Source organism: Triturus cristatus, chromosome 11, assembly GCF_964204655.1.
Source record: "Triturus cristatus chromosome 11, aTriCri1.1, whole genome shotgun sequence".
Classification (NCBI taxonomy): domain Eukaryota; kingdom Metazoa; phylum Chordata; class Amphibia; order Caudata; family Salamandridae; genus Triturus; species Triturus cristatus.
Window position 1 is genome coordinate 1,018,747,185 of NC_140594.1, and position 13,075 is coordinate 1,018,760,259.

The window sequence follows — 13,075 nt, forward strand, 5'->3', positions numbered from 1 at the left end:
TCGGGCCAACCTCAGGCCAAAATGCAGAACCTGAAACTGATAATGATGGCCCGAAGGCAAAACCTCAGGAACCTGCGAGAGCTGGGGTGAACCCAGACATGATAGTATGTGTCCTGAATATCTAGGGTGCACAAGAAATGACCTGAGAGAGCCAAAGGAATCACTGGCTGAAGAGTCTCCGTTTTGAAGGGCAGATGTACCACAAACTTGTTCAGGGCCTTTAAGTCCAGCACCAGACAGAACCCCCCCTGTCACTTTGGGCACCAGAAACATTAGAGAGTATAACCCCCTCCCCATCTCCGGAAGAGGTGTCTCCAGAATTGCCCCCTTCACAGAGAGAGACTTTATCCCCAGAGACAGTTCGCACCGCTTGGCCAGATAAGATGGCCAAGGAGTCGGACAAACCCCTGAATCCGGAGGAGGCTCTGGAAACTAGATGAGATAGCCTAGGTGAACAATGTCCAGCACCCGCTCATCGGAACAGGATCGCACCCAAACTGTAAGAAAGAACTGAAGCTGACCTCCGACCAACAATCTGGGATCAGCAGCCAGATAGTCAGGAAAGAGGTTTTGGCGGGGGGACTTAGCTTTCCTGTCCAGACCCCTACCAGAAGAAAACCTCCCATGACCTCAAGAAAACTGCCCCCAAGAGGGGTCACAAAATAAGGACTTAGGGTTAGAAGATAGAGCCATAGCAGAGATATGCTTAAAGGAGGAGGAGTGATTCTTATCCTTAAAAAGACTGCAACTTGCCCTCAAATTACTCTTCAAACATCATAGTCCCCTGAAAAAGCAAACAGAGTGCAGAAGACTTCTGAGCGAAATCAGCGTTTCAGACCTTCAAAACCAGACTTCGGCAGGCCGCCACACCAGCCCCCCCCCCCCCCCAAAAGGGCTGAAGCCCTCACACCTTTGAAGGACACATCAGAAAGGAACTCCACCTGCCCGTCAATATGCTCCAAAAGTCTAGATTAGTCAGATGTATCATCCAGGGACTGATACAGAGCCTTGATATCTGAAATGAGCAACTGAGCAACATACGTCCCATAAATGCCTGCCCGCAGAGCCAGATGGGAACCAGAATAGACTTTACAAATTAAAGTATCCACCTTCTTATCCTCAGAATCACTGCTCAGCCAAGGAAGTCTGCATCCTCAGCCAAAGAAGTCTGACCCACCAGACTCGCTACAAAAGAATCCTTTGGAATGGAGTCCAGAAAGTCCTTAGACATACCTTGAAGAGGGTACTGTTTAGCCACGAATCTGGGAAGGATCCTTCCACTCGCTTTTCAGCATGTCATTGATGTAGGGATGGACCGGCACATCCACCGCAGAAGAACTCTGAAACTGGAGCAGCAACGAACAACCAGATGTGCTGGGGGAATCGTCTTAAGGACACCCCATGTTGAACTTGACATGCTTCAGCAAGTCCGGCAACATCTCTATCAATGTATTTACCCATATGCTCCTCACCACCATCCAATCCTCCTCAGAGTCAGAAGAATGAAGTAGATGAACAGGAAGAGAGCTCTTGTAACAGGGCCCTCTCCCATCTCCTGCAATGTCTCCTTAATTAAACATTTGATCCTGGCATCATTGCCTTACCTGGGGTGTTTAGACTGCGCCGGAGAAGGAGAGGAATGTGCTTCCTGGAATGCTTCCCCATGCTTGCCAGCACCAGGATGCTACCAGTTTCCAACAGGAGCCGGAAGATTCAGGCGGCCCCTCAAATAGGATCCAAAAAGCCTGACTCACCTCAACGTGCTCCTCCTGTGAGAGCAGACAAAGTCTCGCAAATAGAGGAAGGATTGTACCCAATCGGAATGTAAGCCACGCAACAGTTCAGAAATATGCCGAAACCCGGGAATAGGACCAGTGACCTTCAGAACTACAGGGTAACCAACACCTAATAGAGAGACATCAGACCAGCTGGACAAAAAAGGCACACCAGGAACTGCAGCCGGTGCCTGAAACAGCCGTCCGAATGATTCCGACCACAGGAATCCAGCCCAAACCAGCCGCAGCTGAGAACAGGCAGATGAGGTGTAAAGTAGGCAGCTTGCCACACACGAGGCCGCGGATGCGCAAAACAGCTGCCAACCAGAAGGAATCTGTTGGACTTGGCCCTTCTGGCAGGTTCACCCCTGAACTTTTTGCTTTTTATTGGTGACTTGGTGTGGTGATTTTTGGTTTCTGCGCACTTTCCCTGTGTCCCAGGGTAAAGTGCGTGCGCGCTCTGAGTGTATGTGGTGAGATAGGCCTGCCCTCCCATAGGAATGCATGGGGAATGTATGTGTCCCTAGTAGTTCCTGATGCGTGGGGTGTGCAGGCCCGAGTTTGGTATGTGCGGACTCGTGGGATTGAATGCTGCGCGATGATGTGTGCGGCGTGCATGTACCTAGTGTGGAAGTGCCACTTCTAGAAGTGGGCACTTCTGTGTGCAGTGTGTCTGGCGCGTGATTGGCTGGAGCTGGCTGGTGAGCCTGGCTCCAGGAGTCTGGTTGGGTCTGCCCCAGTGGTGAGTGTGAGATTAGCATGCTGATGGCTGGGGAGGAGTGCCCCTTGGACCTGAATAGGGCAGGGTTTTCCCCACACAGTGCTGGCTCCGCCCCCTGTGGTGCGACTGACGACCCTAGCCCTGCCAGTGAATAGAGTGAGGGGCTGAGCACATCAAGGGTGCTCTCCAACCAGCTGCGACTGGTTTTCCCCCTCACCCTGAACCCAGAACAAAGGGATTTGGTGTATAAAAAGGGGCTGTGTCCCCTTACAAAATGTTCTTGTTCTGCACTTGAATCTACCAGGGGCGTGCTGCTGCTGGGGCCCAGGGGAAGGCTTGCCTCCCTGGGCCCTGCCCAGCCCCTGGATGCCCTGGACGCCGGAGGACTTCTGGGACCGTTCTTTTTGGCCATTGCCCCTTACTTTCTAGGGGCCTCTTTGCTGGGAGCTTTGCTGCTCCATTTCTTTGTGCCAGGACATCTGGGACCGTTTTCCCCCTTTGACTTTGCCCAAGACTTCGTGCAGCCTTTTCTGCGCACTAGGAGCGCTTTGACTTGCTTTCCCCCCAAAGGAGGAGAGCCTGGGGGCTGCGCAGCGCTGTGCTGCCACCCTGGGTGAGGGAATCCCCATCGTGAGGATTCCCCCCATGATGCCTTGATTGCGGGTGCCACCCCGCTTATGTTATGTTGTTTCGGGTGCCCACCCCGCTCGTGGCTTGATTTGCGGGTCCACCCCGCTTCCGTTGTTCACTTGGCGGGTGCCCACCCCGCATTGTATTGCCTGTGATGGAGGGAGCCTACCCCTTTGTGCTGCCAAAGTTTGCCGCTGCCGCCCGCGGCCCGCCTGGTTGTGGGCGGGGCCGCAGGACGGAAGCGGAAGTGCCCCCATTTGCCCCGGAGCCTCGCAGGCTCCACCAGTGAAGTCCCGGTCCCGAGATGGGGGACCGGGCGAAGGCCGGCGCATCCAGGGACGGGGCTCTCATGAGGTGAGAGAGCCCCGCCAGTACAGAGAAGTCCCGGTCCCACCAGGGCGAAGAGAGTTCCCGCCCAGAGGCCCGGTGAGTGAGGGCTGAAGGGGGGGACGAGAGAGAGGCACCAGTGCCGGTGCCGACAACCTGGGCGGCCCCGTCGAGCAGCGGGCCGCCCCAACGAAGGGGCCACCATGTCTCAGTCCTGTTTCGGAGTCAGAGCGGCCCCATATGGTAGTGGGCCGCTCCAACAGGGCACCGGTGTTTCTAGCAAGAGCGCGAGTGGCGCTCCAACGACGGGGCACATGGTTTAGAGCCCTAGCATGGCTCCAACACGGGGGCATGTTTGTTCAAAGCGCCAGGGCGCTCCAATGCGGGACATAGTTGTTTCCCGAGCCCCGTGAGGCTCCCAGGTGAAAAGGGGGCATGAGTATTTAGAGCCGTGAAGGCTCCAACGAACGGGGGCATTTTGTTTCTCGAGTCCCCGAGGAGGGCTCCAACGTTGTGGATATTGTTTCAGGGGCGATTGAGAGCCCCTGCTTTATTTGCCTTCCCCAGCTGCGCAGCACTTAGTGCCAGCTGCAGCGTTTAGGCCCTGCCTTGTCCCCAGCTGCCCAGCAAGTAGTGGGCAGCTGCTACGTTTAGGTTCTGGTGCGACCTGGACTATAATGTGATTTTGGGTGCTAGGAAATGTACTGTGTAGTATGTTTGGCGCACCCTGTGTTCATGCTTTTGGTGCTAGGAAATGTACTGTGTATAGTATGTTTTGCGCACCCTGTGTTGTGTACCTCTAAATGTGGTTAGTTCTGCCTAGGAGGTTGTATTACCTTGTTTAGGTTGATGGTAGGGAGAATGTACTTCCCTGTGTTATGTACGCCCCTAGTGTAGGTACACTTAGGTGGCTAGGTCTAATACGTTAGACCAATGAGAATTGCATAATGTGATTTATGCCCCTGTGATAGATGCAGGATAGGTTTTATACCTGATGCTAGTGTGATGACGCTGAGGTCATTATTGCGCCAGTAGAGACTGGTTGTGCTCTACAGTTACTTTGTGTTATGTTCTACGTTTACTATTGGTGATTTGTGCTATGTTCTAAGTGCTAATTCCTGACAGTGGTCCATGTGGCCCTGTCCCCTGTACATATAATCCCTTGTAAATTCTGCCCGTGCCTGTTGGCACATTGTAGAGTGTGTGTTTTTATCTAATATGTTGTGTATAATACAAAGGTTATTTTTATAGAATACCTTGTGTGGAGTTTCCTTTGTGGTGGGCCTTGGGTGTTGTTGCTGGGTGCGCGCGCAAACGCTTTACACATCGCCTCAGAGATAAGCCTGACTGCTCGTGCCAAGCTACCAAGGGGGTGAGCAGGGGTTATCTTTGGCGTGTAACTTCCTTGCCCTGACTAGAGTGGTGGTTTCTGCCTGACTTTGGCGCAAGCCTTAGCCAACCAGAAATCCCATTTCTAACAGAATCCAATTATAGAACACTGCTATGCAGTACTCTCACATGCCGGTGTTTCAAGGCAACCCGCAACACAGCCCCAAAACCGACCATCCAATCAATGCTTGACTTCCTGCACCGTCCCATTCCGTAAGTCAGGCAATGCAAAACCGGAAGGAAACCACCTCTTGGGAGCAACAGCAACCATGAAATCGCCTGAAGAGATGATAGGAGACGCCGCGCCTCCTGATGTGCTGGGAAACCCAGGAGGCGCGGCCCAGTTCCTCCCCACAGCAAATCTAGAACATCACCAGGAAGAACCAGTATGCCTCCCTCCATGCCAGGCAGGGAGGGAGACAAGAACACTAGTGATGTCCCCGCTGCCCAGCAGGAGAAACATAAGTAAACAGGAGCCCCTCAACTCCTGCTCGTCCTATTCTGTCAGTAGAAAAAAAGAACAGAGGGAATGCTGGGTATTGTACATTTATGTACTCCCTGGGAAGGGGGTGGGGTAGGGCCAGCATTCCTTCGTTCTTTTTTTCTGTTGGTGAGATAGGATTATCTCACTTGTTTAATGAATGGGACGAGGACAGAAGGGACCTGGGGCTAATGTAAGCCACCCAAAACAGGTACTTACAATATGCAATGTATATCGATCTAACCTATCTTGCTCAGTAAAAAAAATACCCTAAATTATTATGATAATTGGCATAGTGCCAATGATTTATTGATGTCATAACCAACCAGATTAGAAATTAATAGGAATGCAGGACTTGACCTAAGGAGCAGAAAGGTTTAAAACTTCCTTTTGTAATTTGGAAATTTAGACGAGTACATTAAAAACTTGTTCTGATCCCAGCACCTTACAAGTATCTAGAGATCACGTTTACCTTCAGTTTCTGAATGAGAGTGCTGCTGTACAAAATAACATAATCTGTTAAAAATGTGAAGTCCCATTGGTCCAAAGGATATTATTTTATTGCGCTTTGTTATGTGTGATAGTAATCCCACACGCATGTCAATTTTATTGCTCATTAATCGAAATCTGAGATTTTTGTTTGTACCTTTGGGTAAAAGCCTTTTTACATATTTGTTATATATATGGGTTTAGTGCGCCCTTCCCCCCAGCATTGTGATGCTGGTTCGCTTTCAAGGCATTAAAGTACAGACTGTTGGCTCTAACCACTCGAATGTAATTGAGAGTGAAAAATACAGCAATCAGGTATTAACCCTTTAAAGAATCGCACCCAGTGACTGGGTTGTTTCTGTAAGAATATCCTTACTTGATCCTTAGATAAACTTCCCACAACATTTTGCCCAATTTATTTTCAAAGATATTTTTTGTTTTTGACCATTTTCACCCACTGCACAATGTATTCATCCTGTTATAGTGTCATGTTAAATGCTAATAATGTAAATTAAGCTAGCAAGAGCCTTTAAAATCTTTGAGTTAACTTTCATATTGTTTGGTTGTTAAACATAACACCTCACACATTTACTCTACTAATTACACTAAAACTCTTGCCATGTCACCAAATGTGAACCATGAACCCATTGCAAAACTTACTAACCTTTTTGCAGTGGTCTGCTGGACACAGCCTAAAGGCAAGTTTCTCCTAACCTTATATAAGTACCAAACTATGAAATTGTGCATTGCATTCACTGAAGATTTTTCACATTCTACAACCACACATTTTCTCTTCAGGGGGCTCTGGTTGCAGAAAGAGGTCAGTGGAAATTATTAAATGCTCCTTGGGACCACATAAATCTCCATGTCCGTGAAGGGTATATAATTCCGTGGCAAGAACCAGACCAAAATACAAAACACAGGTAAGTGCATGTTCAGTTTTAAAACTGTTTAAGACAGAGATTAAATTGTATATAGTAAATTAATTAATAGACAGTAGCTTATCTAAACAAAAATTAAAGGAATAATTATTGGAATAACTACAATGTTATGCCTTACATAACATGTTTCCTATTCTATATTGCCAAAGGTAGTCACAATAGTATAAAGTCTGGACTTAATATGAGCAACATTAGCTCAAAACATCCTAAAGCTATGAACATTTACAATAATACTGCCACGTTGCTAACAATGAGTATATAAGTGAGTTTGTGAGTAGCTCTGAGGGCAAGTGAGTGGCTTTGTGAGTGACTGTATGGATGTGTGAGTAGATATGTGAGTGGCTGTATGGGTGAATGACTGGGTGGGTGTGTCAGTGGCTCTATGGGCGAGTGACTGTGTGAGTGGCTCTAAGGGTGGGTGAGTGGGTATGCGAGTGAGTGTATGGGTGATTGAGTGGGTATCTGATTGTCTGTCTGAATGAGTGATTGGGTGTATAAGTGGGTTTATGGGTATGTGAGTGGCTGTATGAGTAGGTGTTTGGTTCATTTAGTTGTGTGAGTGGGTGTCTTGGCGAGTCGGTGTCTGTTAGAATGACTGTATTGGTGAGTGAGTGAATATGGGAGTGTTTGTATGGATGTATAAATGGGTATTCAAGTGGTTGTGTGGGTATGTGAGTGAGTGTGCGAGTACTTGTATGATTGATTGAGTGGCTGTGTTCAGAGTCTGTATGGGTGAGTGGGTGGGTGTGTGAGTGGCTATATAGGTAAATACGTCTGGTATAAGTAGTGGGTGAGTATGTTGTGTGAGTGACTGAATAGATGAGAAACTGGTTGCATGAGTGGCTGTATGGGTCAGTGAATGGTTGTATGAGTGAGAGGCTCTATGGAGGAGTAAGTGGTTGTGTGAGTGCTGGTATGGGTCTGTGAATCGGTATGTGAGTGTTTGAGTGGGTGTATGAGAGGTTGTATAGGGGTATGAGGGGGTGTGTGAGTGGTTCTGTGTCTTAAATAATCAGTGATGTCATCAGTGTTGTCAACAGTGATGTCACTGACCATGCCAGGATTGCTGTCATCTGTACGGTCATAAGCAAAACACCCTGACACTCAAGGCCCTTTGGGGGCCACACAGTGGCCCCAAAGTGGCCTTGGGTTTTTTAATTAAACAAATTAGGCCAGGTCCTGGGAGAATTCTGATAATAAGGGGGGTACTTGTGCCCCCCTTTTTGGGACTGCTTATCGCCCTGGTAACCACCAGCTCCACAGGGCTTCTTACTTTATAAATGAGGGGCCTATCGGACCCCACAGGCACCGGGGACCACCACCTCCCCTGGGCCACAGGTGAAACAAATCAGTAGGGCCCTTTTGGACACCCCGTGCCCCAGAGACCACCACCTCCCAGGGGCTTGAATGGGAAAAAATGCAGGGGATGCCTGCTTGGCAACCTCCGTGCCCTGAGAACCGCCACCTCCTCAGGGCAAAATCTGCAATGAATATGGGGGGGGGCACATCCACCCCGCAGCCCCAGGGACAGCCACTTCCCCAGGTCAAAATAAAACATTAATGAGGGGGGACCACACAGCCCCCCGCAGTCCCTGGGACCCCCACCTCCCTGGGGCTAAAATGAAATTAGTGTAGGGGCCCATGAGGCACCCCCGCAGCCCCAGGGGCTGCCACCTCCCCAGGGCCACATGTGAAACTTAAATCAGTTGGCCTCTTGGACCCCCCATGCCCCGGGAACCACCAACTCCTCGGGCTTGAATTGAAAATAAACGTGGGGATTGCCTACTCGGCAACCCCCGTGCCCTTCCACTTCCCCACAGTTAAATCTGCTATTAAGGCGCGGGAGCGCACTCCCACCCAAGCCCCAGTGACTCCCACCTCCCGAGGACAAAAGCAGTGATGCGGGGGGACCACACAGCCCCTGAGCCCCGAGGCCAACCACCTCCCTGGGAAAGAATTAAATATTAATGCAGGGGGGCTGCACCCCCCCCCCCCGCAGCCCCAGGGACTGTCACACCACACAGGCTAAAATGAATTTATATAATGATGACGCAGTGCTTCTTGCCCGCACTCTAAATGCCTTACGCTGTTTGAGTCATGGTTTTTCTGGTTTTATGGCTTATCTACACCTTTTAATAAATGTATCTAAATCCCACATCATGGCATGCGGTCCTAAACATTATATGTTGCAAACCGTTTGTGCTCATGAGAGTAGCTTAGGAATTGTACATGGATTTCTTTTGCTAGGCCTTATTTTTGGTTCTAATGGAACCTGGGTGGAAAATTACAGGTATAGGAACATTAACTTCAAGCAAACTATTGGTTCACTTTTAATTTTAATATTGGCAAAGCAGTGTAGGGCAAGCTGATTCCCTTTATTTGAGAAATATACACCAAACAATGTGTTCCTACTAGCTGTTATGGCGGTGGAGGTTTTGGACATTGTCATGTGTTACAGTAGAGGAGAATCACTTTTGTAGGCAACTCCTCACACTTGCCCAATAAACCGCTCACTATATTTGTCATGAGGATCTTGATTTGCCCTATCTTGAAGATTTTATTATATTGGGACCTTTTTGTTGTGGCTTTCTGTATGGAGTAATCCCAGGACCTCTTTTAGTCATAACATGATCAACGATTGTTTGTGTTGTGTTCAGGGTTTGAGTATTCCCTTACTGGTATACGTGAAACAATGCTTGTCGAATCTAGGAAAATATGCTCTAGTTGATAATCCTATGTTAATAAGTAAAACTGATATGCACTTGGGAAGCATTTATTTATGAATAGACGACATGCCAAAAGGAAAAATAAGGAAAGGAACAAACCACTGGTCAGAAATTGTTATTTTATTAACTAACCCAGGGCCTGAACCGTATTTATTGCATGTGAGAGCCTTATTGCTGAGATTTAAACCTGGTATCTCTTGCCATCTGTTTTATTTCCCAAGAGGTTATTTTGGAAACCTGGGAAGGATTAAATGTGCTAGTGATAACAATTCATCCCAATCTTTACTGCACTTTAGTTTGTTTCTTAAATTTTATAAAGTTTTTAGAACATTGTATTTATCACCTCTTTTCAGGGCAGACTAATTTGAGCAATTCAGAGTCGCTCTTTGTTTTTTTATCATTGCTTCCTAGTATTGATGCATGTTTTAGACTGGGTTGTTTTCTTAAATCAGCTGTATTTTACTGTAAGAGGTTAGATTTTTAGAGTGGGAGATAACTGGATTTGTATGATTATTTTTTTCTGAATCTATATGTATTTTTGCACATATTGTATGTGTTATGCTATCTTTTATGATTGTCTTTGACATTCAGATAAAGAATTGAATGATGATGATACTGTTGATTTCTCGTAATCATTGTGCAATAGTAAATGCATTTACACTTGCCTAGAATCATTGAATCAATTTCTGGCAGGTGAGAAAAAAGTACATACAGCCCTAAAATTTAATTTTTGACTTAATTTACCCTTGTAATGAGTTTGCACAGCATTTACAGTTGGATAGGGTGAACTTGGAATTTCAAAAACAGCGTAAGACTATGAGTTTTTAACTATTTCTATCTGTTCCTAAATGAATGTGAATTTTGATACTTTATTTTTTCCCTCCAGCCGACAGAACTATATGGGATTGATTGTTGCCCTGGATTCTGCAGGAATGGCACAGGGACAACTTTATTGGGATGATGGAGTTACAATTGGTGGGTAGAACGTGATTTGTCATACTTCTGCATAGTGATACAATTATTTTACTTAAGTGAATGTGCATCATAATCCTTTACTTGGACATAAAAAGAGATGCCTACACATATCCCACATAGCTGAGGGTTGTGAAAGTTGGTCCCATGAGCTGCACTTTTGCACCTATGAGTGCAGAAAATGATAATTGTTTGTAACAGACATGCACAACAAACTTCGTTAATCGTGGAGGCTTCATACCATCTATCGCAGAATAAGTTGTGAGAATGGGACTTTTAGGTTATGAAACCTGTCTGCATTACGTTAGTAGCAAAATTCCATTCACAGAGTGACACTTGCCACTGCTGCTGTTAATCAAGCGTTTTGCATTTTTCTTTCTAGGACCATAAACAATTGGATTTATAAAGTAATCCCAGCAATTTGCATGCTTGACTCTTCTTTTTGTTTCAACGTTTCACCCATCCTTTGTCAATATCTTGATGGTTCAGTTCACTCCTATAGCAGGTGTTGATCTCTTGACAAGGAACAACTATTTTACTACTGTCCCCAAACTGTCTAACTCTCCACTATGAATGTGTTGAGTACCAGCCAAATCCATATTCGAGGCTTTCACTTCTACCTCTGGCATGCACTCAGTAAATTAGGGAACAGCAAAGGTATACTCAATTACATGTATATGTTTATTTAGCTAGACATTACCCTTTTCAATACAGAATTTTTAATATAGGAAGAAAAGATACACCACCATTTATTTACCTAATGTGGTTCTGTTACACTGTAGCTACAATTTCTAACAGTTTAAAAAGTATCTAAGAGCACATTTCTGTTTAACACATTCTTAGTGCCAATTTTTGTTGTTTCTCTGTTTCAGATGCATATGAAAATGGACAGTATTCTTTACTTACATTCAACGCAAGCCAGGTGCATATTGTTAAATTACTAACGTTTATTAATTTTATTACAAAATAAACAGGAGCATGTATCATCATCCCTCTATTAAGGACATTTTACAGAATTTGTTCATCATGCATTCATTTCAAGGGTTATAGAAAGTATTTTGTGGTGTTTAGGCAATCAAAGAAAAAAAGAAAAAATATGAATTCATTTGTTTGTGTATATGTATGTAAGCATGTATATGGTATTTGCAGAGCACAGCCCTGGCCAAAAGGCAGTGGACTCTGTACATAGTACACGGCAAGGTTAATGCAACTGAGTAACAGAGGTAGCTGAGTTTTGGCCGGTTAATGGATTGTGATGTAGGGTCCTTAAGATGTGAATTTCCAACTTTTCTCTATAGTGAAGCAGTGTCGGGAGGTCCTCAGGAATACGGGAATGATGTTCCAGGTCCTGGTTGCATATATTGAAAGGACCTAGTCTCTATTTTTTTTGTACACTTCTTAGATTTTAGGCTGGTGTTGTCTGGGCTGTGGGTGTGTCGAGACCCACCAGAGATGGTGAGCTTGTCTGCAAGATAAGTGAGGGCGCTGGTTGTGATGGCTTTGTAAATGATTCAAATTGTTTTGATAGTGAAGTGAAGCAAAATATTCATCAAAAGATAGTGTTTAAAATAAAGGGTGTTTATCTTTCAACCTTGTATGGTATACCATTTTCTCTTTGTAAACCCTTCTGCTGTATGTTGGACCATCAATGTTTATAATGGTTTTCATACATATTATTTTAAAAGTAAATTCACACATTGTATCATAAATCGTCATCTTCATAATTCTGCAACTTTGTTGTGACATTCAATTATAAAAGTCACCATTTTCACAATATGAGTTATAATACCTGGTACTAAGTTAAAATTGAACTTCTCTGCAAGCTTTGCCTACACCAGCAATCCACCATCTACTTACTTTTAGGGAAGTGGTCAAGAAATGTACCTTTTATGTTAAATGTATCTGTATTGAACCATCTCATCTTTTGATTACATTGACCAGGAAGTGGGCTGTGCCCTGATTAATCCTCCTAGAATTTCTTTTTTATATCTAATATTTGGCTCCCTGCTGTGAGTGGCTTTCACTAATAGATTCCCACCCATGGTAAGCTCCTGCTTTAAAATAAGGCCCACTGCTACATTTTCAGGGAAAGAGTTTTTGTGCTAGTTACAAATGAACAGTTGTGCACAAAGCTTTGCACAGGTGAACATGCTCATCAAGGAGTACCAGTAACTAACTTAGTTTGCTATCATCATACAGGGAGCCTGCTGTATAATATTTAAACGCCAAATATACAAGGCACAAAGTATCAATTTTGGATTTGCTCAAAACATGGAAATGAATGGCATGACTTTTCTATATTTGAAAACATTCAGATTGCAGGTAAACTGTTCATTTAGACTTAATGGCATTCTCTCATGTACTTTGGTTTTTAAAATATTTCCCAAAGAGAGCTTTAGTGAGATTTAGATTTTGAACAAACTTGATGGGCTAAGTAAATTGTTGTGATGGCAAGCTGGGAGTTCAAAACTAATCCTGGTCAATATTTCATAACCCATAAACCGGGATTAGTCTTTTCATGGGAGAGAAATGAGTCAGGGAAGAAAACTGTAACTGGTAAGGCTGAATAACTGAGAAGCCTCACATGCCCTTCTCACAGGGACTGAGGGGAAAAGGAAGAACCA

General features: G+C 45.4%; 1 protein-coding gene across 3 annotated transcripts in view; it reads left to right on the forward strand.

Annotated features, from left to right (window-relative positions):
* The window catches only part of LOC146785847 (maltase-glucoamylase-like), a 783,978-nt gene that overhangs the window by 762,151 nt on the left and 8,752 nt on the right, over window positions 1–13,075 (forward strand). For all 3 annotated transcript variants that reach the window (XM_085635202.1, XM_085635203.1, XM_085635205.1), the window contains 3 exons: window positions 6,611–6,735; window positions 10,366–10,454; window positions 11,324–11,373. In XM_085635202.1, coding sequence (XP_085491328.1) covers window positions 6,611–6,735; window positions 10,366–10,454; window positions 11,324–11,373 — 264 coding nt within the window. The remainder of the gene's footprint in view (window positions 1–6,610; window positions 6,736–10,365; window positions 10,455–11,323; window positions 11,374–13,075) is intronic.